Source organism: Paramisgurnus dabryanus, chromosome 9, assembly GCF_030506205.2.
Source record: "Paramisgurnus dabryanus chromosome 9, PD_genome_1.1, whole genome shotgun sequence".
Lineage (NCBI taxonomy): Eukaryota > Metazoa > Chordata > Actinopteri > Cypriniformes > Cobitidae > Paramisgurnus > Paramisgurnus dabryanus.
The window spans coordinates 40,581,561-40,598,810 of NC_133345.1; the positions used below are offsets into that span (position 1 = coordinate 40,581,561).

The 17,250-nt window shown below is 38.6% G+C and overlaps 1 protein-coding gene across 5 annotated transcripts in view; it reads right to left on the bottom strand.

Moving 5' to 3' along the window:
* Positions 1-17,250, bottom strand: part of arhgap42b (Rho GTPase activating protein 42b) — a 141,558-nt gene that overhangs the window by 6,876 nt on the left and 117,432 nt on the right. For 2 of the 5 annotated variants that reach the window (XM_065265130.2, XM_065265128.2), the window contains 10 exons: positions 16,990-17,064; positions 16,548-16,632; positions 16,359-16,417; positions 16,145-16,250; positions 15,572-15,731; positions 13,198-13,348; positions 12,725-13,120; positions 11,254-11,413; positions 2,403-2,465; positions 2,172-2,251 (listed from right to left, as the gene is read on the bottom strand). In XM_065265130.2, the coding sequence (XP_065121202.1) occupies positions 2,172-2,251; positions 2,403-2,465; positions 11,254-11,413; positions 12,725-13,120; positions 13,198-13,348; positions 15,572-15,731; positions 16,145-16,250; positions 16,359-16,417; positions 16,548-16,632; positions 16,990-17,064 (1,335 nt within the window). Of the gene's footprint in view, positions 1-2,171; positions 2,252-2,402; positions 2,466-11,249; positions 11,414-12,724; positions 13,121-13,197; positions 13,349-15,571; positions 15,732-16,144; positions 16,251-16,358; positions 16,418-16,547; positions 16,633-16,989; positions 17,068-17,250 lie in introns of those variants that run through there. The other 3 variants (XM_065265129.2, XM_065265127.2, XM_065265131.2) reach the window with 2 other exon arrangements.

Sequence of the window (17,250 nt, forward strand, 5' to 3'; positions counted from 1 at the left end):
TGTACCTTCATTTTATATCCAAAACAATAACAAGCAATGGAGGGGGGCATTGAATCAAACACACAGGGTTTTACTAAATGACAAATCAAGCCAGGTCACTGTGTTCTTATAAATTAGCCCTAAAAAGCTTTTAAAAGGACCCCACAAATGACTCACCCTTTAATGACTCAACATTTAACACCGAGTGAGCAAAGTGTCTGTTTAGACATTAAGGCATTAGACAGACGAAACAGAAAAAATCTCTACATTGGTTTTTAATAAGCTAACTCTCTTCATTCGGTAAGAGGTGGTTTGTGTTTGCGGTAACTGTTTGCTGAGTGTTCGAGAGGGGAAGACGTTGCCTTCATGAGGTTACTGTGACCTGTGTGAATACCCTGGTGCCCAGCCAGCTTTATTTTAAGAGGAAAATGCAACAGGCTATAAAACAGTCCTGACAAAGATGAGGATTAACAGCAGATGTTGCACAGAACACAAAACAAAATGCGACACTTTTTATCAATCTTAACATTTTGGTATGTAGCAAAATCTACCAATACGGCATTGGCGGCTCGTGAGTGCTCTTTTGAGGGGCGCAAATTGAAAATATGTGTTGCTCGTGTTTTTAAAATCTGTGTTTGTTAAGTCATGTGAATTATGTGCATCACGTGAGTATCTGGCAAACGCGAGCGTCTCTTTTATCATAAACCCTTTAGACGCGTCTGCAGCAGGCACTTATTTTGACAAAACACTTGATGCACACAGGATCTCTCGGCACGCAGAACACATATTTTGAAATTACGAACCAAACACATGACGGCTACATACATGTGACGAACTTTGTGCGCCCTCGAAAAAAGAAGTCATCGACTCAAACTGCGCGCATCCTCTTGTGCATTTGCATATCCAACAGCTCTCGCGCGCTCTCTGGGAGGTGGCACTTTGGTCCGCAACGCTCCGCTGATCGCGCGCACGTCTCAACAAACGGTCTCTGTGCGTTGTGCTGGGTGCAGGGAGTGCTCATGGGAGTTGTAGTTTCCTAGTGTCGCATTGCGCATAATTTATCATTTCGCATAACTTTTAAGAAAACTACCATTAAAAAATTACATTCAACCTGCCAAAGTGGCTAGTGGGATTGGCTGTCTTACCCGCCACAGCCGAAATCTACCCGCATTAATGTCAAGCCCTGAATAATATATATATATATATATATATATATATATATATATATATATATATATAGCTTGCATGAAATGCAACCCTATTGCAGGAAATGGACATTTCAATAGTCTTGCATTAAAGATTATACCGGAAAAGGAAATTATGTGACTAATCCTCTAAACTGTAAATAATTCTTTATTGCACTTAAATGTTTGACTTGTGAGTGGTTGGTATTAAAAAAAAAATTATTAAAGTTAAATGGGCTTAAAGGCAGTGTAACTGATTTGATCCAGAAACATTAAAAACATCAAAAGTTTCCTCACATCCTGATAGCATCCAGAATTAAACGCGGATGCGACTTGAAAACAAAGTTTTAATGCACTGCAAGCAACGAAGCCACCAACCTTCTGACTATGGCAGCTGGTTTGGTCCAAAAATGTGCAGTACTCTTGCAGTTAGGTCTGTTCGATCTCGGATCATGTTCTCACCACAAACTAACTGCTCCAGAGTTCATTTGAAAGTGTCCCGAGACCACCTCTTCAAGGAGGTCTCGGTCCGCTTTTGGTGCGCACCAGAGTTCAAACTCTGGTATAATTCAACCGAACTAAACAAGGCAGGTGTGAAAGCACCCTAAGACCCTTAAAAGACACCCTTTTACTTGTGATTAATATGGCATCCAAAAAAATATATACAATATCAATCTCTGGAGTCCAGGCTGAAGGCTCATAATCTAATGATGATATTGCAAGCATCAAAGTTTAATTTTAATCACTGATTGTACATTTTTCTTCGTCCTGCTTGTAAAGCTGCTGTTAAGCAATAAAACATAGAAAGCTATATAAACAAATCTTTGACATGACCTTAGTCAATATTGAAGATATCATGGTTATATTATCACAGAATGTTCTTTACATTATGTAGAGTTTATTCATATTTTTGAAGGTTCATTGGCAGATACGATTTATTTAAAGTCAATGCCAAGCAGGAACACAACTTTGGTTCTGCTTTAAATCACTTAGTGAATACAAACTTACCATTTGAAAAGTGCGCCCCCTGTGGGAAACTCAGCTCATTGTGGTCCTCAGCTTTACAGGAATATATCGCTTTGGCATCTCTGCGAATAAATAAAAGAAAATCACAAATAAAAACATTCTAGGCATTCATTCATGAGGTGTACAAAAATATCCTAAGTAAATGTGTTGGCATTGTTTTTTAAAGACATGATGCCGTGAAATGATGTTTTGTGTGTACTCAAAGTGCTTTACCTTCCAATAGGAGGAGCTTTTACAGCTGATGGGTTCTCAAAAAGCAAAGCTCTGGCTGCCACCCTGGAAAATACAAGCACGTCTTACAGTTTCTGTCAAGAATTAGACTGACAATATATGCAACCCAATATTGTATGTTCACAAAAAAATCAACAAACTTCTCAGAATCTCAGGGGTACAACAGAAATGTTTTAAACTCACAGACTGATAACAGTTAGCCTTAAAGTCTTTAGAAAAACAAAATTCCTATCAACGTGTTCCTAACACTTGAAACTGTGTAGCTCATAGATGCGTTTGAACTGAGCCCACTTGAGTGAGACGTGATGTTTCATTTTCTTCTCGGTCATAACAAGTCAAACAATATATCTTTCCCAGGAGAGAGGCTGTAAAAACCAGCGCTGGGTCACATCAACCCTTTCACAGTGTAATTACAGCTGACTTCAACAAAGGAAACAACCATCAATCACTTCCATCTATCTTTCTGAGCCAAAACATACACTATAAAATACTACACAATGATATGTGTCATCGTGTTTATGTGTTCCTCAGGAATCAGTTTTACCTGCATTCAATAGCTCACTGTACTGTAAAAACATCATTTACGCCAAAACACCGATTCTGTGTATCACTGCGCTGCACCCTTGGCAATGTAAACAATATGAGAAACATTATGTTGCTGTTCACAGCCAATCAGGGACTATTTTGTCCAGTGGATGGAAGACTGACATTGTACATGGGAATGACTTTTATGATTAACACATAATGTGCACTGATAATATGTATTGTTTAGGTATATGTATACATTTGGTACCACAATGTACCTTTGAGGTCCATTTTAAGTACATAAGTTAGGTTTAAGTGTGTAATTTGTGAAAAGGGTACCACCCCAGTGACAGCTTGTGTACCTTTTTCTAAAAGTGTATGGTCAGTAATTACATCCTAATGTTAACTTATCTATCTTGTATTTCTCTTGCTTTAAATTTATATATCACAACCTATACATGAATATCAGCTGACGTCACTCACATCTCAAACTTATCTTCCGCCATTTTGAGGACCTGAAGTGCTCGCAAAAGAGAAGCTATGCCTTCAATATGTTGTGAGCATCAAAATTTCTATTTTTATAACACTAAGAAGGCTCAACACAAAATGATACTTCGCTCAAAGTATCATCTGTGTCTCTACACGTGAACTCGAGCATTGAGAACATTGTTTGTGTACACAGAGTTTACTAAAAAGAAGGTTTGAACAACAGATTTTAGCTGTTTTGGCGTCCGCTCGCCGCCATCTTGCCAGTCCGAATACGACGTAAGGAGGGAGGAGAGTAAAGATGGATAGCTCCTAAAGCATAGTTCCATATAAATGCATGGATAAAGTGAAAAACAATATTGACCTTCTGGTTGAAAAAGGAACCTCATAAAAGATTCATTCAAAGATGACGAGCGGACGCCATAACGAATGTTCTCAATGCTCGCGTTCATGTGTAGAGACACAGGTGATACTTCGAGCAAAGTTTCATGTTGTGTCGCGCTTCTTAGTGTTGTAAAAATAGTGGTAGTTTGGTAGCAGCGAACAGCAGCTGGAAGAACGCATCAGGGATCGAGTAGGAATCACACCCTAACAAAGATATTTTTTTAAAGTAACGTTTTTTTTCTTGACAGTCAAGGTGCGAAATGTTGTCTTTTGTAGCCCTTTACTGTATCCGTTATAATCATAGACAGTAAAAGATAAGAAATCCGTAAATCGTAGCAAGCTAGCCAATGCTAGGTACTCAAGATGGCGGCAGGCAATGGGAATGACATAAAAGGTCACATGACTGATATTCATGAATAATGGACAGAAAGGTGTCATATGTAAGGAATGATCAATGGCTTGCCATGCATTATAGATTTTTAACTGTATGATGTGAAGTGCATTTAAAATCCTTTAATGCACGGCATGCCGTTAGTTATCACGCTTATTCCATGATAAAAGACATGTTAAAACTAGTACTGTTCTTTGCGGCGTAGTATTTGACGAAATGGGTAGAAATTACAGTTATTTTCTTTAGTTACTGTAAATTAAAGATTTTATTTCATACCTTCCAGCCAATCAAAATCAAGAATTTCAACATTATACAACAGTTCTTTTTGGTTCTCAGATCTGATTGGCTGAGAGCCTTTTCCAGCCATGCCATATTCCGCCAGTATCATCATGGGAACCACTTTACCATTTTGTATCATTCCACCACTGGTTATTTTAGAGCAAAGGCTCTCAAACATTTTTGGCGTGCGGCCCCCCTTGTGTGCGGTGCATTGCTTCATGCCCCCCAAAGAAAATGTATGAAACTTTTTTTAATTTTAAGTTGAATTAATAATATAAAAGAGGTTTTTATCACACAGAAATTTTAAAAATGAATGTATTTTATAAAACGTCATAAAACTGAGGCCCCTTTAGAGTAAGGGTGTCACGACTGGGAACAGGAATCAGGACGCACTCGCAGGGTTCACATGAAATAAATAACATTTAATATAAAACAGGAAACAAAACACGAGGAGTAAAACAACAGGCAGGTAAGTAAAACAGGAACATCCAACACAGGGAACAGACAGGGTTGTAATGACAATGATCCGGCAATGAGTGTGACACAAACACTGGTATAAATACACAAAGACTAATGACACACAGGTGGAATGAATGATGTGATAATTAACAAGTGTCCAGGTGATGACAATATAGAACAGACACAAAACATGACACGGATCACCGTGACATAACCCCTCCCTCTACGAGTGGCTACCAGACACTCACATAAACACAAAACAAAAACAAAGTCTGGTAGCGAGAGTCCAAGGGAGGGGTGGAGGGCTTGGGGACCCTAGCGAAGCCAGCAGCCGCCGGGATGAGACCAACAGGAACGGTTGGCCGGACTGCGCCAGGAGAACCGGAGCGATCGCTCCGAGAACCAAGGCAGACGAATTACCCCCCTCCTGGGAATCGCCGACGATCAGCTGCCCCCGGAAGTCATCTCCCATCCCCTCGCGGAAACGGAGACCCTCTCTCGGTAGCCACCCCGGGGAGAATGATCCGGCCTTTCAAGGACGCAGCGGGTTCAAAAAGGAGGTCCCTTGGAGCTTACTGTGAGGGAATGCTCAGAACTCCATGCCGGGCTCGAGATAGCTGTCGCCACGCCCGATTCATTCCCCGGGGTGGTGGCCGCGACACTCAAGCTGGGTTATGTGAGGGTCGAATCGGTTCCTGTGATTCTCCTGTTGGTCGAGTCGTCTGGGTTCCTGGGAGGTCCACCGCCATGATCGATTTAGGGCTCGGCACGGACGCCATATGCTCGATTATTCCCCGTGATGGACGCTACCGTGGAGGAGCCCGCTTCCCCGATATGGTGGGAGTCGACTCCCAGGACTATCGAATCCCTGTCGGTTCCCAGGAGGATCGAGTCTTCAGAGCCGGTCCCTGAGATGGCCGCTACGGTTCTCCCGGCTTTGCCCCGGCTTCCTGCCCTGCCGGTTTCACCCCGGCTTTTACCCTGCCGGCTTCGCCCCAGTTTCCGCCGGCTCTGCTGTGGTCTTCGAGCCCTCCGTCCCTCCCCTGGATCCACCCTACCAGACTTTTTTTTTGTCTTGAGTGTCTGGTAGCCACTCTTTGAGGGGGGGTAATGTCACGGTTAAATCCGTGTCATGTTTTGTGTCTGTTCCGATTACCGTCACCTGGACATTCATTGATTAATTACCTTCCTCATCACACCTGTGCATTGTTAGTCTGTCTGTATTCATACCCCTGTTTGTGCTATACTCACTTGCCGGATCATTGTCGCCATTTGTCTCCATCCTGTCTGTTCATGTTTATTTATTATGCCCGTTGTTTGGTTCCCGTGTTTGTTTTCTATGTTATTTATATTAAATGTTATCCTTTTATGTGAACCCTGCGTATGTGTCCTGATTCCTGTTTCCCGGCGTGACAAAGGGAGGCTTGAACCACTTGAGCGACTGGACAAATCTCACCCCAGACCGGATGGTTATATTGGCTCACACATTAATTTGCACAAACGCTGTTTTTAAAGGGCAGTTTTTTTCCCTGTGTCTCTCAATCAGTTCTCCAGGTCGTGAATCAGTGGGTGAAGTGATCATCCCTATGCCCCATTTCCTTCTGAGATCATAGCTCGTGATTTGTAAACTTTTAAGGGAAAAACAATAACCCCATTCACACAGCACTTTGATGCCAGAAAATATCCGTAAAATTGAACACAAACATGTCTTGTGTTCTGGGATCGCTCCCGTAAAGAGGACTTAGTAACTAGGGGTGGGACAAAAAAATCAATTCTTCAATGCATCGCGATGCGGACGTGACCGATTCTGAATCGATTCACAAATGTCCAGAATCGATTACAAAATGATAACATGACGTTATTATCAGAACCAAAGGTGGAACTCAACTGCGGGAGGGTGCTGCACACGGACAACTTAACAGAGCGCGCACTGCACGAGCACCCAGAGCGGAGCTTACAAGAGCAGAAGAGAAATAAATAAAATCTAGAACAGCCCTGTTTGACTCATTCTAAACTGCAAGAAACACTTTGGGATAGTCTTTCTCTGCCTTTTCTCTGATCACTGAGTGCAAGGGAGAAACAGCGCATTTAATTTAATGACTCTTCTGACTGTGAAAACAGCGTTTTCCTAAACCATCCGCTGATTGTTTAGATATAACATGAATATACTTCTGTAAAAATATGCACATAGTTTGTTATTCAGTCGCTGGGTGCGCTGCATTATATAAATACAGTAATACTGCCAATCACTGTGTATGATGATGATGCTAGATGCTTAACATTAGTCAGTTCGTTATAGAATTAATGTCACGTTTAATTACGATGTTTTATTGGTTTTTAGTGTTCTACAACAGAAACAATATATGTATATAAGAATAAAATTATTGATCACTTAGTTGCATTAAAGTACAGTATATCAGTTCAGAGACTAATAGCAAAAGCGCAAACATTAACCTGGCTTTGAGAGCGAATGTGACATAATGACGTCACAAATATGCAAATTAGTACGTCAAGAATCGATTCTGAATCAAATCGTGAACAGGGTTTCCACACCTTAGTTAACTTCAAGTTCAAGGACCTTTCAAGGACTTTCCAGGTCCAATACCCTCAAATTCAAGGACTAAATATGGGGACACATTTCAAGTGAGAGCAAGGTTACATTGTGTTACCTTTTAAAGATACATTGTTACAGTTCCCTTTCAAGGGAACTCACGCTGCGTCACTGCGGTGACACTTTGTGGACACGTCCAGGGGTAAGTGCATCTGAATGTGTATATCAAATTCAACCAATGGTGAGGCTTAACGACAAAGACAGGGTGATGCGGGAGCCAGGAAGTATATCGCTATTTGAAATATTGACAAAGACGGCGTTACAGGGACGCAGGAAGTATGGCAAGGGTGACACAGCGTCTCGTTCCCTTCTCAGGGAACAAACGTTACATACGTAACCAGAGACGTTTTCATGTGTCAAACACAACTATGCAACAAAGCATTTTGGTATGAATCAACATTCGCAAACAGAAGATATAAGCATTTAAAGTGAACAGTTTAGCACGTGTGCTTAAAAAGTCTAGCATTTTTATGATATTATCATACACTACACAGGGAATAATATGGATTTTTTTGCATAACATAGATTCAAGCACTTTCAATGATCTGTATCTATGTATGTATATTTTCAAAAACTTCCCAGGGCCTTACATTTTTTCCCCCTGATTCACAAACTTTCAAGGATTCCAAGGACCCGTTTGAACCCTGTGTGAATAAACCAAAAATCAAATGATCCCGGACAAATCCTGGAAGCATTATCCATAATCTCTGTGGGGTCAGTGACAAAAAAAAATTAAACGTTTGGCAAGATGAGAAATTCAAAAATCTTTTAAAAACTTGTTTTAAACGCATGCATCAGGTTTATTTCAATGCACATTGGGCCCTATTTTAACAATCTGAAACGCAAGTGCGAAGCGCAACGCGCAAGTGAGTTTGTGGGCGGATCTTGGGTGCTGTTGCTATTTTCCCGGCATGAGAAATAACTCTTGCGCCGGGCGCAAATCAATAAGGGGTTGGTCTGAAGTAGGTTCATTATTCATAGGTGTGGTTTGGGCGTAACGTCAAATAAACCAATCAGAACGCTATCCAACATTCCCTTTAAACGCAAGGGCGCAAGTTCCATGGCGGGTTGCTATTATTATGACGGATTTACCAGGCGTACGCCAGGAGCGGTTTACAGCCGAGGAGACCCCCGTTCTTGTAAGAGCAGTCAAAGACAGAGAAGTTGTTTTGTATGGGGATAGGAGAAACCCGCCCAAATCAGCGTCGGTTAAACAGGCGTGAGAGGAAATAGCCACAGTCTCTTCAGCTGGCATCCCCATCGTTGCGCAAAGCGCTACAATGATGTCAGGAGACGGGGGAATCCCACGCTTGCCAGCATAAATCTGGCACGCCGTGTAACGGGAGGTGGATCTGCCTCTACACAGGACCTGACGCCAGCAGAGGACATCGCTGCGTCCACCCTCATCGCTGAAAGGGTTTGGGGGCTTTGAAATCGGACCCAAGAAACGCAAGCAAGGTCCAACCCCAAAGTACTCTTACAAATCAAGTTCATATACATTAAGGTTTCTTATGAAAACATTTTAATTATTATTTACATAAAATAAACGTAATACAGCAACACAACAAACTTATGAAAATATTTTAATCGTTATTTGCATGAGAATTTTTTAACGCAGCCACACAATAAATAAAAACTATCACCACAATGCTCACCACTATTATTTCCCTTATCTCGTGTATTAATATTTTTAAGTGTAACAATTTATGATTTGCAAAAATAACTGTTGCATCTGTGTAGATTAGATGCAAAGTGTATGCGCGTTGTGCGCGCTATACATTATGGTCAACCATGCGCCCTTAAAATAGCATAATGAACAACGCGCAACGCGCCACTGACTTTAAACTGAATTGCGCCGGAACACGCCTCTTTTTTGCGCTGAACCGCCCAGGGAGCACAAGTTCATTCCCAAAACCCGCTGTGCGCCGGTGCAAAATAGGAAATTATACATGCGTCACTGACAAAGTCAATTGCGCTGGGTGCAAGATAGAGCCCATAGTGTATTTATGTTAATTTTATACAATAAAAAATAAATTTGCACCATTTTTATGAAAGTTTAGACTGAATGGACCTAAAAATTTCAAATGGTGTAACCGCCAATTGCGCCAAAGAATGAGAAATATCCAATATTTTATTCACCTTGATGGCATATAAGCGTAATCATAAAAAAGTAGAGCTGGGCATAGATTAATCTAGATTAATCTCATTCAAAATAAAAGTGCACACATAATCATGTTTAAGAAACATTTACATGTGTATATATATTTATTTATATTTTTATTAATATTTTTATATATTCCATATTATATTTAAATAAATTATGATATATAAATAAAACATTTCTTAAATGTATATATATGTATTTGTGTGTGTTTAAATATACATAATATTTACAAACTCATATATTATGCAAAAAATTTAATCTAGATTAATCTATGCCCAGCCCTAAAAAAAGAAAATAATAATCATTTTAAAATATAATTTTAGGAGTCATTTCTAAATGTAAATTCTAATGAGTTTTTGTAATGTTTGTCTTGACATATGCTGAAAACAGCTCTGTTTTCTAAATAATCTTTGACAAATGATGTAGAAATGTATGTAAAAAAATCATATTACACTAAACTAGATGATTATATTTTATTACACATTTTGTCTGAATATATTTATATTTTAATTTTACATGTAATTTTTTTACATTTTAATTTTTGCAATTATCCCCCAAATATTCTTTCAAATATTTCTTCCTCAAAAAAAAAAAAGAATGTGTGCTAGTAATCTGCAAATTTATTTTGAAATTTTAACCCTTTTACAATTAATTGAACCATACGGACACCAAATAATTAACGTCACGTCACTAACCCGCTAATCTTTCATCATCGCTCCACTACAGCAAGTGGGAGCTGATAAAGTAAAGAAAAAAACGTACAAAAACATTTTAAAATGACCCATTATCATAGCAGCAACAGGTATTAAATACAATTTTAAAATGTATTCAATTTCACACACAAACAGACACACACACACACACACACACACACACACACACACACACACACACACACACACACACACACACACACACACACACACACACACACACACACACACACACACACACACACCTACCCCAGTCCCTAACCCCAACCATCACAAAAACCTGTTGCCGTCTCAAATCTATGAAAAAGCACCATTTATTATGTTTTTTACGTTCTGTTTACAGGGACACATGTTTATAGCATTATAATCTTATGATTAACTACATGAGAAAGGCATTTCCAGGTTCGCAGAATTATAGGCTCGCAAATCCCCCTGATTTAATCTTTATCCCAACGCAGGAGTTTTATCACTGAAGAGCCATGCAAATGTACTTTGACTGACATCCTTATGAGAAACAATTACCGTACGAATAGGGCTTCAGTCTGTTATATGACAGTTACATGAGATTTTATTTACAGATTTATATTACAGTACTTCCCTTCATCATCTTCGACATCCTTATTTGTTCCTGACCCATAAACGTCTGATTTTATCAAAAGTAATAAACACAACGTCTTCTCTAACATCATACGTACACTATACAAATAAGATATTCATGCTTTAATCAACTAATCTTGATCACAGGGAAGAGAATGTCCAAAAACAAATCCTGGACACATTTTAGCTTCAGCGGTTAAATACAGATGAATAGTTTGACTTACACAGATCCTGGCCTCTGATAGCCATTGCTGGATTTGTTGTCATCTTGCTTTCGACGCAGAACCATTTTAGATGGCAGATCGTGGTAGTTAATGGCCCTGTTGACATCTTTATGCTCCCCACATGCTAGACTCTGTACAGAGCCCACACAACTCCTACGAACTGAACAGAATCCACAGAAGAAAGACAAATTATTAGATGTTGCCTTAACAAAAAATACAATTACAGACAATATGAAACATTTTTATTAAATATAAACATAAATGAATCACCAGTACCCTCTTTTAGGAAATAAATGAGGCCAATGTAAAAAAAATATTTTTGCGATAAATTTAATGATATTGTTAACTGGTATTAAAGATGCAGTGTGTAACTTTCAGAAGGATCTCTTGACAGAAATGTAATATAATCTACATAACTATATTATCAGTGGTGTATAAAGACCTTACATAATAAACTGTATTGTTTTATTACCTTTGAATAAGCCATTTTTATCTACATACACCGCGGGTCTCCTTACACAGAAGTCGCCGTCATGTTTCTACAGTAGCCCTAAATGAACAAACTGCTCTATAGGGTGCATTTTGACATCACATTATTACAGACGGCCACATGTTTGTCCTGTGGCGGCTACCATAGCTTCTTTATGTGAGTAATTATAATTTACATTCTCACCACTAGATGCCGCTAAAATCTACACATTGGCCCTTTAAAGGGACACTCCACTTTTTTTGAAAATATGCTAATTTTACAGCCCCCTTAGGGTTAAATATGTGATTATTTACATTTTGAAATCCATTCAGCCAATCTCCGGGTCTGACTGCCATTTTTAGCATAGCTTAGCACAATACATTGAATCTGATTAGACCATTAGCATCGCACTCAAAATAACCAAAGAGTTGTGATATTTTTTTATTTAAAACTTGATAACTATATTGTCAGTGGTTAACAACAAAACAAACTATTTTGTTTTTATTACCTTTGAATGAGACATTTTTGTCTACATAGCTTTTCTATGTGAGCTGTGGACTTGACCATTGATTGCAATTCACAATCTCACCACTAGATGTCGCAAAAACTCTACACACTGGACCTTTAAATGACCTTTAAGACTTCATTTTTTTATGCAGAGCAACATATTTTAACTTTTACATAGATTTTCAAAGAAAAAGAGATTTAAAATGCAGTTTAAATGGATCTTATTTCTCATGTACACCTGATAGTCATTTGCATTGGTGCTGGTCTCTGCTTCTCTACCTCATAACTTTGTACCCCATTAAATATCTTTATTGTATATATCTATTTTATTTGCGCTTCTGCTTAAATGCTAACTGTCACACATGTACACATTTGGTAAGCCATGATCTTGGTTTTGTTATATATGTTATATATACAGTATCTTGATGCTCTACTAGTGGCTACTACTAGTGTATCTAGGTGTAAATTGCAGATACATGTATATTTGTGTCTTACCAGCAGTGGTGTGTAAGGACCTCAAAGACGGAGCACTAAAGCGATTAAGCTGTGCCGATCTGAGTTTTATTTCCAAGTGAGGCGCTTTGGCAGGTGCCGATAAAGACCTGGCTGTGGCCGGGATTGATCCCACGCTTCGGGAATCCTCTGAGTCTCCATCCCCACGGCCCGCATCCTCTCTGGAGTTGGGCTCTGGACTGCTGGTGCAGGTGGGAGCTTGTGGCTCACCGGAGGACAGGGAGGAAGGGCTCCGTCGCAGGTCGGGGAAGGGGGGTTTTTCTTTGGGCTGCGGTGAAGAGCGGGTCTTGGAGGAGCTGTTCTGCTCCGAGGAGTGCGAGGAGAGCGAATCCATGCTTCCCATTGGAGTGCTGCCAGAACTACTGCTGAACGTGTCACCTGCATGACCAACAGACACCACGTTATCTTATTTTAAGGGATGTTGATGAAAAGAGCACTGGTTGTGTAAGACTCACTGTCTGCATCTGCCAGACACATTGATGGTGTGTAGAGACTCTTGGGTTTACGTGGTCCAGTCGTGAGGCAGATGGCTCTGGTCCTGCGGGACCCACCCTGACACTGAGGCTGTGGCAAGGGGATGTTGGGGTCTGGAGCCTGGTGAAATACCTGTGAGGACAAAAAAGAACTTAATAACTGACAAAAAATATTTCTTATTGGTGTGTAATATACAGTGGTAAAATGCATTTGAATGTTTAAGCAAATGTTTGAATAAATTTTTAGCACAAGCACTTAAGTAAAACATTTCACAAAAATATATTTTTTTTAGGTTTCAAATAAATAAAACATAACAGTTACGTGTTTTATCCAAAACAGCACACAGTGCATTCAATCTATACATTTGATCAGTATTGGTGTTCCCTGGGAACCGACCGAACCCATTGTATTTTTTACTCATTCGCTGCCAGCCTTTTTTTAAAAAAAAAGTTGCCCGCCATTTTCACAAAAGTTTCACAAAATGCATTCCAGAAAAATTTTCTTCTAACAATATATAAACATACACCTATATCAAATGAAAGAACAATACCTCTGCTTTCAAACAAACAATAAACAAACAAACAAAATGGGGGAAAAAACTTTCATCCTATCTATATTTTTTCTCTGCTTATAAACTCTTAAATATGGGTATTTGTCTTTAAAAATACAATTTGTTTTAGTAAAAAACTGAAAAAAAAAATGCATTTTTGTGAAGAAATGTTGTTAGAGATCAGATTCAGAACGATACAAAGAGTTTAAAATGAGTTAAAATTTGCTTCAGTTTTTTTTATAAATTGGGTAAGTGTGCTATCTAGTGGATACTGGCGGTATTACAGATTTTTATAAAACTTCATCAGGAACACTTTTTTATGCATTTTTTTCTCTCAATAGGCTTTATGGCCAGCTGCACTACTTTCTGAACTTCAGCCTGCTCCTGGTTTCTGTCTGCCATTATTGGACAAACTGATTAATCCAGGTGTGCCTGACCTCAGTAGTCGCAACCATAGATATGTATATAAAGGCTAGATGGCTCGTCCGCGCTGATGGCCAATTGAGTGGAACGTCCGCATTTTGGCGGCCATCTTAGGACAGGGCGCTCGCTCACTCGTAGCATTGAGTTTTAATGATGCAGGTACTTTTAAATGACCATAACTTGCTTAATTTTTTACCGATTTTCAAACGGATTGGTTTGTTATAAACGTCAAAGATGTACCTATGACACTGAATACGTATACTAAAAATAAATAAAAAATTCATGAAACATGTTAAAGCATCCAGAATTATAGCCACGTTAATAACGTTTGTAAAAAACCAAACCGTTTGTAAATCCGTCAAGAATTCAGGAAGTTACGAGCATTTTATTTGGCGTATGTCACTCACCTTCCGTCCACAGCAGCAGGGAGCAGCACTATGGCAGCACTGACCTAAGATGGCCGCCAAGTGACGACACAGCTGACTACGCCTTGAGCCATCTAGCCTTTATATACATATCTATGGTCGCAACAACAATAATCAGACACACCTGGATTAATCAGTTTGTCCAATAATGGCAGACAGGAACCAGGAGCAGGCTGAAGTTCAGGAAGTAGTGCAGCTGGCCATAAAGCCTATTGACGAGATAACTCATCAATGGCAGGGAAAGAGTTAATGCAATTAAGACATCAATTGGTAGACCGCCAGCATTTTAAAAAAAAGTTGTCAGTCAGCACCAGCCTTTAAAAAAAAGATTTTAACAAAAGTTTAACGCCTTTCAGAAAAAGTTCTTCTTTAAATATGTAAACATACAATATATCAAAAGATAGAACAGACTTTCTGCTTTTGAAAGAAAAATACCCGTTTTATTCTATCTTCATTTTTATCAGCTCTCAAATATGGGTAAGTTTCTTCAAAATACCACATTTTGAGCAAAAAGCTGAGATAATTGCATTTTAAAGGAGATTCAGATTCAGAGCAATGATCAAAATATACAGAGTTTTTACTGTTTTTGGATCAGTGGATGCTTCAGTGTTTTAGAAGTTGTGTAAGAGCAACACCTAGTGGATAACAGCAGAAAAATTGATTACCGTAAAAACTTATCATTGGCGGAGAAACGTTTTCTCGTCACTGGCAGAGAAACATTTTCTCTAAATTGATGAAATAACTCGTCAATGACGGGGAAAAAGTTGACCATGCATTTAAATTCAATGCACGTCTTAAAGGTGGCTTTGTTTTAGTTAGTGTCCCAAGTTGAATGTCTTTTCTCATTCTTTACTGGTGTAAAAGCTAACACTTAAACTTTAATGGTTCTGTGCAAAAACAAGTTGAGTGCTAAACATTTCTGTAAGTGCCACATTTGTTATTTTAAATATCACTTGCCTTTTCAAAATTTTCTATAAGTATTTCTACCACAATGTTTTGAAATTTGATGTTCATCATGGCAGCGACCGTTTCCTCTTGTGAACGCATCAGTGTTGGGCCGAAGATCACACCCAGATTAGACACAGTCATCATGTTTCGATCACTGTGAATGGACACACTGCAGGAACAAAACAATAATAAATAAACAAACAGCTTATTACACGGACTACGAATACTTCAATATTATTTACTGGAAAAATATGATTCTATTTTAACTTAAAAAATGGTTTTATAATATTATATATAATGATAGACATTTTTTATATTAATATGCTAAATTGGGAATCTGGTTATGTCTTTAATACATTTATTTGAATTGAATATTAATTTAGATAAACTATAGGACTTGTAAAAATAAATACAACACAATGGTCATTATAATGACTGGAATGACACACAGTGACAATAGAGCGATTGGAAATGTATCCTATACAAATGTAACAGAAAAGTACATTTAAGGAGATTCATGTATAAGAAAAAATGTATTTTTATTAAATGTAGATAAGAATAAAGCTAAAGGCTTGGACATACTTGAGCAAGTGTTTGATTATTATCTCCAGCATCTCTTTATTTTTCTCAGGTAGTTTATGCACCAGCGCGTGAACCACACAAACTCTGTAGTTCTGATCATCAGATTCTGTACAAAAAAAATAGACAAACAAACGACACACCACATAAACAATAACCTTAACAGAACATTTTTTTCCATGGATAATACATTTCACATTATTGCTTTGTAACTTACTGACAGCCATAAGAAAGTCTGAATGGAGCTTGTATGTCATAAGAGGCTCAGAAAGACATCTAGAGGACAGAGACAAGAACAGTTTCTCTCAAAAACACATTTTCATCTCATGACTGCTCAACAGAAGAAAGCACAGGGTATTCCTTAACTAGCAATAATGTCAGTGTGTAACCCGAGGAACATGCTAACCTGAGGTAGTTCTTCAGGCCGCTGGTAATGGTCTTGTTGTCCCATGTTTCTGGGTCAAGATCAATATCTGGAGGAGCTTTGGGTGCTGTAGGGGAAACACACAGGAAATGTTAGTCGTGTGCATACGTCAGGCTGTTATTTGTATTCCTTGTATTTTATATTTTGATTATATTTAAACATATTGTTTTATAAGCAATAAACAAATAAAAAGTAAAATATTATCTATATTATATCTACTTTATAATAATTGGGTAAATATTGAATAGAATACATGTTGGGTTAATAAATAAACCTATGCTGGGTTGTACTATTGCTACTAACCAACAGCAATTTACAGCAATACACTTCAGGGGGGCATGCTGAAATGTTGCTTTGGATAAAGGTGTCTACCAAATGCATAAATCATTTATTAGATAATGAATTAACAATAGAAAGGACTTACAGAAGACAGTGGTCATGAGCTTCTGCACCTTTGAGTTTATTCCTCCAACTCTGTACAAACCTGTAGTGCTGAGCCCTGCTGAGAGGAAAATTTTGCACACACATTAACACAACACATATTCACATCATCCCACTCACAACTAACTTTTATACACCGTGGACTGTTTACCGTTTCATTTATTTTTTATTTTTGCAAAATGGGTGGGGTGGTTTGCAGGTTGGTTTGATGTTGTGCGAGTGCATATTGCAAATGCCTCATATC